At 38.2% G+C, this 15,372-nt stretch overlaps 1 protein-coding gene across 1 annotated transcript; it reads right to left on the reverse strand.

Annotated features, from left to right (window-relative positions):
- Positions 1-4,080: 4,080 nt before the first annotated feature.
- LOC132680437 (protocadherin alpha-1-like) lies at positions 4,081-7,281 on the reverse strand. Its single transcript, XM_060634133.2, has one exon. The coding sequence runs from the start codon at positions 6,493-6,495 to the stop codon at positions 4,081-4,083; it is 2,415 nt and encodes an 804-aa protein (XP_060490116.2). The 5' UTR covers positions 6,496-7,281.
- Between the last annotated feature and the right edge of the window lie 8,091 nt (positions 7,282-15,372).

Below are 15,372 nucleotides of genomic sequence, written 5' to 3' on the forward strand. Positions count from 1 at the left end.
CAGGGGCAACTTTTACTTCAGTGGAAATCCTTTTTTCATACAGGTTTTAACTATTTATAGAGACCCAACTGGAGTTAATACACATTTTGCAAACAGAATTGTTAAATGTTGATTAGGAAAATTCTTGACTGATTATATGTGTTCCTGAAAATGGGGGGAAATAGTTATTAATGATGACACACTTTTGATCTTTGTATTTCATATTTCTGGTGTTGAAGACTTCAGAGAACCCTCTGAACTAGGAAACCTCCAATGCCAAGAATAAGTCTTTGAAAGGGACTTTTTAAAATGTCTGAAAAAGGAAGCAGAAATTACCAGCACTTAACTGAAAGTCTTCATTAATTCACCTCAGGGCTGAAGGTGCAAAGAGCTTTAAGAAGGAACTACGATGTTGTAATATATAATTAGTGTGGGAAAGTATTCCAAATAATTTTATTAACAAATACACTCACCTCCAACAATCAAGATTGGTATTCTCAATTTGTCTCTTATGATTTATAAATACTTGCCTGTTCTCCAGTGTCTAGTGTACATACATTTCTATTTTCTTGTACTGTGCTCATGTATTTTAGTCCTAGTGGACAATTTCCTGCTTCCAACAATATTTTTCACCAAATAAACATAATCATTCGTCCTCATAAGTACGATCCATCTTTTCCAAATGCCTCATACAGCAATTTCCCCCATTTTATACCATTAAAAATTTTCTTGACCAATGAAATGAAGACTTTCATGATTAAACCAATTTAGCAGGTACTTTTACTCTCTTTTATATACTATAGCATACAGACTGAATCACTTGGGCCATTTATTACATTAATTTATCCTTTTTAGGCATTTGGGTATGTATGTCTAATGACAGGAGTGTCATGTAATAAGTACAAAGATCCAAATAGCTGGAGCCTTCTTTTATAAAATACAAACTTTTAAAGAGAATAGTTATATCTTATTAGCTTAAGAGCTCAGAATACATACCAGGTATTTCCTGAATATTTACCTAATAGAATGATTTGGTTCTCTTCAATTGCCTAATAAAATGCATTAAGTTAAGGTGGTCACAAAGCTAGTTAGGCAAATATGATGTCTCAGCAGCAGCCTCTATTATTTTCCAGAGATACAAAAATATTTTCCTTATATGATGCCCTAATTAAGATATATTTCAATTTGCATAGTGAAAACCTGGATTTTAGCTTAGTTTCATTTGGCTTTTTGGCAGTCATGATCTTAGAGACATCTGAGTTTTAATAGCCAATGAAGAATTCTCAATAACTAGAGCACAATATATTTTCCTAACATAAGGAAACTTAACATAAAAGGACATAATTCTTTTCTTTTTTAATGATAATTATTTTCAAGCTTTCTTTGCCTATTATATTCACAAACCTCTTTCCCTCATGGTTGTCTAGGACAAAATATCAATCTACTGAAAATGGCTTTTGGCTTTAGGCTTCCATTCTATGAAGAGCCACACTCACACAAAACTATCCTTTTCTGAATTAAAACATCAATTAGCATTGTTGTTCTGTCTGAGGACCCAAACTGTAGTTTTGCAAAAAATGATCACACATGTGAAACACACTGGAAGACAATGGAAAAGACTCCCTGTCCATTTACTTTATTTTGAAAATAATTAAATGCATAGATGAGGAGTACAAAAGAATATAAAGGATATTTATGTGAGAAAGATTAGTATTAATCTGGTAGAGCAGCAATATATTTCTAAAGAGAAAAACTCAAAAGTCTTTAAAATGTCTTATTAACTGAGAATCTTGTTAGTCAAGAATTTGAAGAGGACAGCTCGATTTGAAGACTGACGTTCCACATCCTGGGAGACAAAAACTTTGCATGACCCTATAATTACAATAGGATGAAAATAAGGCCTAATGAAATAACATGTGAATTCAGGTTGGACATGCTGTGGTGAACATTTGATGGACAGAAGTCAACAAAGGATAGTGAGAGAAATTGAAAGGAAAATGGGAAAAAAAGATTATCTTTCTGTTGTATATGTTAGCTTCAGCCCACAATGTCACTGAGTATTAACTAGGTTTTGATAAGGATGCTCATACAGGAAGTAGTAAGTTGTAGTTATAACTCAGGTGGATATATTCTATATAATTATATACACTGGAACCCATTCACCTTCCACAAGCAAGATTAGTATTTTCATTTTGTCTTTCATGGTTTAGAAATAATTGCTTGTTTTCTAATCTCTAATATGGCTAAGGTTCAGTTTCCAGTGGCAAGGAAACTTGAATGGAAGTCCATCTATTTGGAGAAATGATCAAATGCTAAATAGAGAAATGACTACAAAATAATTTCATTTTGTTTAATTTGGTTGCAGTTATTTGGAGGGTTTACATACTATATAACACACCTTAATAGACAGGTTAGTATTCAGAGGAAGGTCACAAGTAATAACATTGACTTACTGGAGTTTTTGGACATTAGCATCCTTACTACTAAGTGTTTGCAAAATAGGTTAATGATTAATAAGTTTTGCTAGTAGAGTAGTTTTTAAATTAGATAGAAAGTAGCATTCTCAACAAAGTTTTCTGACAGAAAACAATTAAAAAAATTTTTTGTGTTTATTTTTTTTAATTTTTTTAACGTTTATTTATTTTTGAGACAGAGATAGAGCATGAACGGGGGAGGGTCAGAGAGAGAGGGAGACACAGAATCGGAAGCAGGCTCCAGGCTCTGAGCCATCAGCCCAGAGCCCGACGCGGGGCTCGAACTCACAGACCATGACCATGAGATCGTGACCTGAGCCGAAGTCGGACGCTCAACCGACTGAGCCACCCAGGCGCCCCAAGTGTTTATTTATTTTAGAGAGAGACAGAGCACACAAGCAGGGGAGGAGCAGCGAGAGACAAGGAGACACAGAATCCAAAATAGGCTCTAGGCTCTGAGCTGTCAGTACAAAGCCCGATGCAGGGCTTGAACCCACAAACCATGAGATCATGACCTGAGCCAAAGTCAGATGCCCAACCAACCGAGCCACCCAGGAGCCTCATCTGATGGAAAACAATTCTTAACAAAATTAATAATATACTTTCAAAACCAATGTTTTCTAAACGAAGATACACTGAAGGAAGTATAAAAGTTCACTTACTATTGATTTTTTCAATGCTTACTAATTAAAGTAGTGAGAAACTGAAGATGAACAAAGATACAATTCTAATTTTGTTTACATTTATTTATTTTTTAGAGACAGAGAGAGACAGAGCACAAGCGGGGGAGGGGCAGAGAGAGAAAGAAACACAGAATCCAAAGCAGGCTCCAGGCTCTGAGCTGTCAGCACAGACCCCACGTGGGTCTTGAACTCACAAACCGTGAGATAAGGACCTGAGCTGAAGTCGGACACTAACCGACTGAACCACCCAGGTGATCCTAAAGATACAATTCTAAACCAATAAAATTATTATTCTGGTGTGTGTGTGTGTGTGTGTGTGTGTGTGTGTGTGTGTGTGGTTTTCTTTACCCAACTGAGAAACTAGCCACAATACAATGTATTACCAAATGTGAGCACAAGGACTAAAATGAATCATGTTCAAGTAAAAACAAGGAACTAAGACTTCAGACAAATGAATAAATAAGTAAAAGAGGCTTCATACAGACAACAGGCTTAGTAAACTAATATTTGAAACTAAGGATATATTAACCAAAAGAAGTGGTGAGCATTTATGGTGAACTCATAAAATGAACCAGTGACATTTGGACTAACATCTAGTAGGAATTCCAAAAAAAAAAAGTGGCAAAAGCTATTGAAGCATTGTGCAAGGATTAGTAAAACACAATTGGAGTCAAATATTCTAAACAATACAATTCACCCAAGAAAATATATTTGGTTTCTATCTTTAGCAATAAAATAATCCTACTACTGTACCTATTAACAACAACAACAACAACAACACTACAAGTTTGGTTCTCAGTACTTATTGCTAATTCAGTTCAAAACATTTGTCACAAGGAGTTCAAATCTTTTAACCACAAAACCCTGGAAAACTCTAACACCAAAAACATAAGTTTCCAAAAGAACAGAAACATTGAAGAATAAAAAACGATTTTTGAAAGGATTTAAAAATCTGTACTCACTTTGGCAGAAAGATCAACATCCACATCCAGCTGTTCTTCTCTATTCCCCCCAATGGGACCGGGTGGAAGGCTGGGGCTGAAGGCCATGAGGTCGGTCTTGGGCGGACCCTCCCCAGAGCACACCCTCTGCCGCCTCTGCTGCGAGTACGACCAGCTCCCCACCGCGCTGGAACACACCAGCGTGGGCTTCCCCGGCCCGCACGCGCCCTCGCTGGGCGGCGCCGAGCACCGCAGCGCCACGTACAGCAGCAGCGTGAGCACCAGCAGGCTGGACACCGCGCAGATGGCGATGATCAGGTACACGTTGACATCCACCAGCGCCGCCTCCGCGCCGGCGGCGCCCGCCAACACCCGCGACGAGGCCTTGGGCGCCTGGCCGCTCTCCACCAGCGACAGCAGCACGGTGGCCGTGGCCGTCAGCGCCGGCTCGCCGTGGTCCCTCACCAGCACCAGCAGGCGCTGGCGCGGCGAGTCCGCCTCGTCCAGGCTGCGCGTCGTGCTGATCTCGCCCGTGTACAGCGCCACGCGGAACGGGCTGCGCGCGCCACCCGCCGCCGGCTGCAGCTCGTACGACAGCCACGCGTTGTAGCCCGAGTCGGCGTCCACCGCGCGCACCTTCGCCACCACGTGGCCCGCGCCCACCGACCGCCACACCAGCTCGCTCACGGCGCCGCCCGCGCCGCCCGCCCCAGGCAGCGGCAGCAGCGCGGGCGCGTTGTCGTTCTCGTCCAGCACGAACACCTGCAGCGTCACGTTGCTGCCCAGCGGAGGCACGCCCGCGTCGCGCGCGCTCACTTGGAACTGCAGCAGCTCCAGCTCCTCGTGGTCCAGCGGCTGCAGCGCGTACACCTTGCCGCTCTCCGCGTGCACCGACACGTAGCTCGACAGCGCACGCTCGCCCACCCGCCGCTCCACCAGCGAGTAGGACACCAGCGCGTTCTCCTGCGCGTCCGCGTCCCGCGCGGACACCGTGAAGATGTGGCAGCCGGGAGGGTTGTTCTCCTTCACGAACACCGTGTACTCGGCCTGCGCGAATGCCGGCGCGTTGTCGTTCACGTCGGCCACTTCCACGGACACGCTGGCCGTGGCCGACAGCGAAGGCGAGCCCCCGTCCCGTGCGGTCACCAGCAGCTCATAGTTCGCCACGCTCTCGCGGTCCAGGGCGCTGTCCAGCACCAGCGAATAGTAATTCTTGAAGGTGGACACCAGCTTGAAGGGGATGTGAGGCATCAGAGAGCAGGTCACCTGCCCGTTGACACCGGAGTCGCGGTCGGACACGGAAACAAAAGCAATGACGGTGCTGAGTGGAGTGTCCTCTCTGACTGGCAAAGACAGAGATGTGACTGCCAGTTGTGGAGCATTATCATTTACATCTAGCACTTTCACTAAAACCTTGCAGTGATTTGACATTGGAGGACTTCCTTTATCAACTGCTTTTACATGAATTTCATAAGATTTTGTTTCTTCATAATCCAGTCTACCAATTAGCCTAATTTCTCCTGAGCTGGAATCAATTTTGAAGTTTTTTTGAATGTTTAGGGGAACATCACTGCCGAAGGAAAAGACAATTTCGCCATTTACACCTTCATCGGCATCAGAGGCGTTTAATGTAGTCACTAATGTTCCATTTGCTGTAGTCTCTAATAAATGGATTCTATACACAGCCTCGGCAAACAATGGGGCATTATCATTAACGTCCAGCACTGTGATCAGCAGCTGAACTGTACCTTCCAGCTCTGGTTTGCCCCCATCAGTAGCCGTCAATAATAAACGAAGTTCTGGTGTTTCTTCTCTATCCAAAGATTTCCTCAATTCAAGTGAAAGTGACTTACTCAGTTCATCACTTGCCTGTACATCCAAAGAGAAATAATCACTGGGGCTGAGGGTGTAAGTTATTAGAGCATTGGTCCCAATGTCCGCATCGGCAGCACCCTCTATCGGGAAACGTGAATCCACCAGTCTAGACTCAGGAATAAATAACCTTTGTTCTCTCCCTCTGAAAACCGGTGGGTTATCGTTAATGTCCTTCACCTCCACCTCCACATGGAAAACCTGCAGCGGTCTGTCCACAATTACCTCCAGGTGGATGCTGCACTCCAGATTCAGCCCGCAAAGCTCCTCGCGGTCGATGCGAGAATTCACAAACAAAATGCCATTCTGCAGATTTACTTCCAGAAGGTCCCCACGGCCTTTGGACACCACCCGGAACAGGCGTGGCACCAGCTCTGCCAGCTCCAGCCCCAGGTCTTGCGCGATGCGTCCTACGAAGGTGCCGTGTTTGGCCTCCTCCGGGACCGAGTAGTGGACCTGACCATTCCCAGTCTTCCAGGCTGCGAGGAGCAAAACGAAGAGCAGCAGGCGCTGGGATCCCTTGCCTCCTTGCCTAGGAAACAGCATCGCAAAACCACTACACCTTTGGTACCGCTCTCACTTCAAAATCATGCTTTCTTTACTTTATATCTTGAATAATATGTCTCCTGTTTTTGTCTTCTCTGAGGCTGTAACAAAATGGAGCTTCCTCCCTTAGTTTTTGGTGATCTATACCTTAACATTGACAAGACTTTGTGGTATACAGCGACATCATGTGGCTAATGCTGTAGATTGTAGATTCTTCATTGATTTCCAAAATAGGCTATATATTCATTTGCAATTTATTCAATGCAATCACTTTCAATTATGTCTTTTAAAGACTGTACACTCTCACTTAAGAGTATGTAATTCAATACTGTCCTTTAGCAGTGGTCACAAATATATTACAATTAGATTTTGGGAAAATAGAAATATGCACCAATAACCTTACATCTTTTCATTTAAAACAATTTATCAGCTCATGTTTTTATTATTAAATATTTGTAAATGAATACTGGAGCTTTAAAATAAAACACTTTGGCCACTAAAGTTCACCTTATTCTAGGATATTGTGCGTGTTAATTTTTAAAATAATATTACCAGGAACTTACTTATGATATTTTTAGAAATTTTTCTGAAATACATTTAAAATTCTTTCAGTGTTTATGAACAGCGACATCACTTTTTGATACTTGAAATCTTAGAATAATGAAATTTGGGACATTTTCCTTTGTTCTTGTTATATAACATCTAAGTGCTGAACTAATAACTTTCGCCTCTAAAAGTCATTATTCCAAATTAAGCTACTGTCCCTTGGATCTTTATTCCTATATCAAATTTTCAGCTGCACCTTTTTTTCTTGTTAAGTCATTGTCATATGTCAATAAGAATAAAATTAACATTGAATCAATATCAAGTACACATATCTGAGAATATTATAATAATCTGTAGTCAAATTTTTAAATGTAAATCTAAAGTGAAGATTAGGTTTTCAGAAAAAAACTATTTGAGAAAAACCTATTAAACTTCTCTTTCAACTTTAGTGCAATTTATAATCAGAACCCCATAATTACATCAAAATTTGACTAATAAATGTGATCTGAATAAACTATCACAAGTTACTTTAAAAAGGATGGCCTTAACATTTTTACTTCAAGTACCATGGATATTTAAGGATATTAATATAAATAAGGATTCATATAAGTTCCTAATCAGAAAGCCTAAGTCACTGTTTACTTGATAATTAAAATGTAGATGAAACATGATGTTATTTTTAAAAAAAACAGATTATAATTTTAATAGCAATTCCAATGTAGTAATTGCCTCATTACAAAGGTACAGGAATATAAGATACATCAGTACCCTCTTATTCTTGAAATGAAGCAAATTCAGAACTTGATACTTTTTTAAATGCTAATAGATTTAGACAATACTGTCAATATTTTAATGTACAAGGTAGTTTAATGTGGTATAAATTTCCTTTTATGCATTTTATTACTATGAAGAATACATAGAATAATGCTAACTGCAATTTGCTGTCATTCAGATATTCCAAACATAAAACTGTTGAATTAAATATACTTTGTTTTCTACAGTTAAAAGCTTATTTTGACTTTTAAAACGTATCTCTATTTAACTGAAAACTATAAATTATCATGTTTTAATGTTGGGAATTACAGTGATCTTTAAATATAATCTCAACCATAAGCCATATGGTAATGTTTCATCCTCTTTATTTTGATGAAAATTGTTGGATTTGAAGATATTCTCAGTATAAGAAAAATGTCATTTACAATGATCAGATGACACTTAATTGAAACTTAAAAAATAGTTAACCATGGACTGCATTATCATGGTAGTTACTATGAAAATAAAAGGCTACATGATATTATATTCAAGGAAAAAATAAATGCGGACATAAATGACTAGAAATTTTGTTATCAGAGAGAGCTGTTAAAATAGCAGAGTGTTTTTGTATATTATTGAGTTTAAGCTGGTACAAATTCAGAGTACTATAATGTAAGATATTAAATGCAATGTCCACAGTAAGCACAGAGAAAATAGCTACATCATCCAAATAGACCTATAACTAGTAAAAAGATGAATCAGTAATTTTTAAAAATCTCCTGACAAAGAAAGGCCCTTGCCCAATGGCTTCATTGGTGAATTTTACCAAACACTCAAGAAATAATACTGATCTTTTTCAAGCTTTTCCAAATAGATAAAGAGGAAGGAACACTTTCTTACTCTATTAGGCCATCATTACCCTGATACCAAAGGCAGACAAAGACACTACAAGAAAGGAAAACTACAGATCAACTTCCCTCATGAACACTGATTCCTCCAAAAAAAAAAAAATCCTCAAAAAAATATTAGAAAACTGAATTCAGCAGCATATTAAAAGGATTATACACCATGAGCATGTGGGATTTATTTGTGGAGTGTAAGGATGATTCAGTATACATAATCAATGTAATAAGCCACATTAAGAGAATGAAGGAAAAAAACACATGATAATCTCAATAGATGCAGAAAAGGCATGTGACAAAATTCAACATTCTTTCATGATAAAAACACTCAGAATCCTAGGAATAGAAGGAAACCACCTCAACATAATAAAATGCCATACATGAAAAACCCACAGCAAACATACTCAGTGGTGAAAGGCTGAAAGCTGTTCCTCTAAGATTAGGAACAAAGCAAGGAGACCTGCTTTCACCTTTTCTATTCAACAAAGTATTGAAAGTTCTAGCCAGAGCAAATAACCGCCCTCTCCCCAAAAATGAGGCATCCAAAATGGGAAAGAAGATGTATAATTATCTCTGTTCACAGATGCTATCTCATATATAGAACACCCTAAAGATTGCACAGAAAACTTGAAATTAATAAATGATTCAACAAAGTGGCAGATACAAAGTCAACACATGAAAATCAGCTGCAACACTATACACTAAAAGTGAACAATTGAACAGGAAATTAAGAAAACAATTTCATTCATAATATCATAAAATACTTAGGAATTAACCAAGGTGAAAGACTTGTATGATGAAAACAACAAAAGCACTTTTTTAAAAAAGATTATTTATTTTGAGAGCACATGAACACACGCATGCTCAAATGGGAGAGGCAGAAAGAGAGAGGGTGAGAGAGAATCCCAAGCAGGCTCCATGCTGACTGCATGGGGCTCAAACCCACAAACTGTGAGATCATGACCTGAGCCAAAAATCAAAAGTTGGACACTTAACCAAATGAGCCACCCAGGTGCCCCAACAAAAACATTTCTGAAAGAAATTAAAGAATATATAAGCAAATGCAAAGAGATCTCATGTTCATTGATTGAAAGACTTATTAAGATGTCAATACAACTCAAAGTGATCTATAGGTTTAATGTAATCTCTATCAAAATCCCTATGATGTTTTTTGCTGAAATAGGAAATCTCATTTAAAAATTCATATGGAGGGGTGCCTGGGTGGCTCAGTTAAGCATCTGACTTCGGCTCAGGTCATGATCTCGCGGTCTGTGGGTTCGAGCCCTGCGTCAGGCTCTGTGCTGACAGCTCAGAGCCTGGAGCCTGTTTCAGATTCTGTGTCTTCCTCTTTCTCTGACCCTCCCCTGTTCATGCTCTCTCTCTGTCTCAAAAATAAATAAATGTTAAAAAATAAAAATAAAAAATAAAAAAAAATTTCATATGGAATCTCAAGGGACTTCAAACAGCCAAAACAATCCTGAATAAGAACAAAGCTGGAGGACTCATACATCCTGATTTTAAAACTTATTACAAAGCTCCTGTAATCAAAATGGTGTGGCCTAAAGACACTGGCCTAAAGACAAACATAGACCGATAGAATAGAGATTCCAGAAATAAATCCTCATATATAAATAAGGTCAAATTATTTTCAACAAAGGTGTCAAGTCTGTTCAATGGGAGAAAAAAGAGTCTTTTCAACAAATGTTGATGGGAAAACAGGATGCAAAAGAATGAAGTTATAACCTTACCCAACACTACATACAAAAATGAACTCAAAATGGATCCATGACCTAAATATAAGACTAAAATTATGAAATTCTTAGAAGAAAATATAGGGCAAAAACTGCATGACACTGGTTTTGGCAGTGATTTCTTGAATATGATATCAAAGGCATAAGCAACAAAACAAAAGATAGGCAAATTAGACTTTATAAAAATAAAAAATATTTTCAAGGACTTACAGTTTCTAGTTCTGAATGTAAGGAGCTTGGAAATCACCACTCCATTTTGACAAGTTAAAAGCTGAACAGACTGGAAAACCAACAACTCTTGTTGGATGTGTAAAAGTTGGGTGGATGAGAGAACACTGGGAAAATCAATGACCCAAAGATAAGAGAGTCACAGGGAGATATAGGGAGTCACAACTTACTGGTACAGAGACTCAAGAGGAGAAAACACTGTGGTAATCAGTGCTGGAGTAGGGAAATCTGAACTATAATTGATGAATCACTGGAGACTTAGTATGTAGAAGTCTGAGAATTGAAAACTCCAGGGGGAAGCAGTCATGGAATCGTGATATTTTGAGATTTACCTCCAGGAACATGGACAGACTCCCACAGAGTCTGAAAGAGAAAAATCCTCTCATGCTTCTGGCAGTGGGAGCGAAAAAGGAACCATTTTGAAATATCCAGAGCATTCTGCTCTTCTTAAAAAGAGTCTCCCTGAGGGGAAACTAATTAATGAGAGGCTAACCTATTGAGTTATTATCAGAGCTTAACTGTTCTGAGGGAAGGAAAATATCCAGCTCCAGAAGGCTCTAGCTTTCCATGAGGGAAAGGGAAAATACCCAATTCCAGTACACTGTAACTATCCTGTTTCACCTGGGGGTGGGGAGAAGTGAGAAAACTTGGGAAGTTCACAGTCCAGAAGCATATGCTCAATAAAAGATTGAAACCTGGGGCGCTTGGGTGACTCAATCGGTCAAGCGTCCGACTCTTGATTTTGGCTCAGGTCATGGTCTTGCAGTTGTGAGATCAAGCCCCACATATGGCTCCACACTGGTAGCATGGAGCCTGATTGGGAGTCTCTCTCCTCTCTCTGCCCATTCCCCCTCAAAGTAAATTAAAACAAAAAGTTAAAAAGATTGAAACCTCATCACAGAAATGTAGAATGTCTCCCCTCTCTGCACTCCTCACTACCATACTATTACAGGAACATGATAGCAGTCTCTTCTACCCAGCACATCTGTCCAGCTATCAAGAAAAAATTACAAGACATACCAAAAGTCAAAAACAAAAACAAAATACAACTCCACAATTTGAAGAGACAGAATGAATATCAGAACCATATATGACAAGGGCGTGTTTTAATTATCAAACCAAGAATTTACAACTATGATTAATATGCTCAAGGCTCTAATGAATAAAGTAGATGACAGCATTAAGGACAGGTGGGCAATGTAAAGAGGGAAATGGAAATAATAAGAAAGAACGAAAAAGAAATGCTAGAGATAAAAACACTGTAACAGAAATAATAATTTTATTATTATTGATTACATCTCAAATGTCTCTGATAGAATCATTAGTTGACTGGACATGGGTAAGGTACGAATCTCTCAGTTAGAAGATATATAAATAGAATCATCAAAGACCAAAAAGGTAAGAGAAAAAAACAATGAAAAAACAGAAAAGAATATCCAACGATTGTGAAACAACTACAAATGGTATAACATATACATAATTGGAATACCAGGAGAACAAAGAGATAGGAACAGAAGAAATATTTGAAATAATAATGACTGAGAATTTCCCTCAAATTAATGGCAGACACCAAATCACAGATCTATGCAGCTCAGATAATTTAGGACTATAAATGCTTTTAAAAAATCTACATAAAGGCATATCCATTTCAAACTACAGAAAGTCACATATTTTCTGAAATCTGTGTCCTGAAAGAAGCCAGAGGGAAATAACACCTTACCCCTTGAGGAAAAAAAGATAAGAATTACATCTGACTTCTCAGAAACCATGAAACTTCTTTAGCATGATAAACAGTATCCATAACAAACCTATAGCTAACATTATACTTAATTGTGAAGGATTGAATCCCAGTTTTTACCCTAAGACTGGGAACAAAGCAAAGACCTGAACTCACTACTCTTGTTTAGCCTACCGCTGGAAGATTTAGCCTGTGCAATAAAGAAAAAAAAAAGGGGGGGGGGGAAATAAGAGGCACACAGATGAGAAAGAAAGTAATAAAATTGTCCTTATTTACAGATGACATAAATGTGTACATTAAAATCTCAAGGAATCAAAAATAAATAAATAAATGAAAACTCCCAGAGTAAGTGAACTTGGCAACATCACAAAAAAATAAGATAAACATACAAAATGAATTGTACCTACACATACTAACAGTGAAAATATACACACCAAAATTAAATTTAAAATATAATTTACATTCACATTCACTCAAAAAATATATTTAGGTATAAATGTAACAAAATATGTATACGACTTGTATTCAGTAAACTAAACACTACTGATTTTAAAAACTGAAGAATAAATAAATGGAGAGACAGACTGTGTTCATGAATTGGATGACTCAACATATCATAAGGAGATGTAAATTTTCCATGAATTAATATAAAGACAACATGATTCTTACCAAAATCCCAGCAAACATTTTCTGTAGCTATCAATTAGATTATATAGAATGGCAATGGAACTAGAATACCTAAGGCAACTTTCAAAAACAAGGAAAAAGGAGAAGGAATGAGTGTATCCTATTTTAAGACTTATTATGTAAAGAGAGAAACCAAGACTATGTTATTGACAGATGAATAGACCTGTAGGTCAACAGACCAAAATAAGGAATCCAAAAATAGATCCATGAAAATGTGCCCAACTAACTAAATTTTGACAACGATGAAAAACAATTAAATGCAGAAAAGAAAGCTTTTTAATAAACAGTGTTGGAGCAATTGGACTTTGTTAGGCAATAAGAAGAAGCAGAAGTAGCAGAGGAAAAAGGAGGAGGAGGAGGAGAAAGATGAGGAAAAGAAGAAGAGGAAGAAACCACCACTGTTGCCTTGATCTAAGTCTCACATCTTATACTAAAATAACTCAAAATGGATCAGGAGGGAAATAGGAGGTACAAGACTCCAGCTATGGAATGAACAACTTGCGGAGATGAAAGGTACAGCATAAGGAACACAGTAATTTGTATTGTAACAGCATTCTACAGTGACAGATGATACCTACACCTGTGCTGAGCATAGGATAACATATAATTGTCAAATCACTGTACTGTACACCTGACACTAATGTAAAACTGTGTGTCAACTGTACTTCAACATAAACAAATAAAATAACAAAAATGTGGTGGATCAAAAACTACAAAAACAAACAAACAAAAAACCCTAAATGGATCGCGAACATAAAGGTAAAATATAAAACACTAAAACTTAAAAATACATATATAGAGAGAAGAAAATCTGTAGCATCTAAGGGAAGGCAAAGAATTCTTAGATCTGACACCAAAAGCACAGTCTTTAAGAGGAAAAATTGATAAATTGAACTTTATCAAAATTTAAAAACTTTTATTCTATGAAATGCCACATTTAGAGCAGGAAAAGAAAATCTACAAATTTTGGAGAAATTGTTGCAAGTACATATCTGACAAAGAACTTGTATCTACAATATATAATGGACACACAAAACTAAATACTAGAAAATCAAACAGCCTAATTAGAACCTGGGCAAAGATATTTTACCAAAGGTACACAGATGGCAAATAAATATGTGAAAATATTTCCAACACCAGTAGCTATTAGGAAAATGCAAATTAAAACTATCAAAATGTACTAGCAAACTGTATCCAACAATACATTAAAAGAATTATTCACCACGATCAAGTGGGATTTATTCCTGGGATGCAGGGCTGGTTCAATGCCTGTAAATCAATCAGTGTGATACATCACATTAATAAAAGAATAGATAAGAACCACATGATCCTCTCAACAGATGCAGAAAAAGCATTTGAAGGGTGCCTGGGTGGCTCAGTTGGTTAAGCATGTGATTTTGGCTCAGGGCCTGATCTTGCGACTTGTGAGTTCGAGCCCTGTGTCAGGCTCTGTCCTGACAGCTCAGAGCCTGGAGCCTGCTTCAGATTCTGTCTCCATGCCTCTGCCCCTCCCCGTTCTATCTATCTCCATCTCTCCCTCTCCCTCTCCCTCTCCCTCTCCCTCTCCCTCTCCCTCTCCCTCTCCCTCTCTCTCTCTCTCTCAAATCCAAGTAAATATTTAAAAATGTATTTTAAGAAAAAAAACATTTGACAAAACAAAGTATCCTTTCTTGGTAAAACCCTCAAGAAAAGAGGAATAGAAGGAATATACCTCAAGATCATAAAAACCATACACAAAAGACCCACAGCTAATATAATCCTCAATGGGGAAACACTGAGAGCTTTACCCCTAAGGTCAGGAACATGACAGGGATGTCCACTTTCACTACTGTTATTCAACACAGTGTTGGAAGTCCTAGCCTCAGCAATCAGACAACAAAAAGAAATAAAAGGCACCCAAATCGGCCAGGAGAAGTCAAACTTTCACTCTTCACAGACAACATGATACTCTATGTGGAAAACCCAAAAGACCTCACCAAAAAACTGCTAAAGCTGATCCATGAATTCAGCAAAGTTGCAGGATATAAAATCAATGTACAGAAATTGGTTGCATTTCTATACACCAATAGTGAAGCAGCAGAAAGAGAAATCAAGGAATCGATCCCATTTACAAATGCACGAAAACCCATAAAATACCAAGCCATAAACCTAACCAAAGACATGAAAGACCTATACACCGAAAACTATAGAAAGCTTATGAAAGAAATTGAAGACACAAAGAAATGAAAAACATTCCATGCTCATGGCTTGGAAGAACAAATATTGTTAAAAT

This window comes from Panthera onca, chromosome A1, assembly GCF_046562875.1.
Source record: "Panthera onca isolate mPanOnc1 chromosome A1, mPanOnc1 haplotype 2, whole genome shotgun sequence".
NCBI classification, from domain to species: domain Eukaryota; kingdom Metazoa; phylum Chordata; class Mammalia; order Carnivora; family Felidae; genus Panthera; species Panthera onca.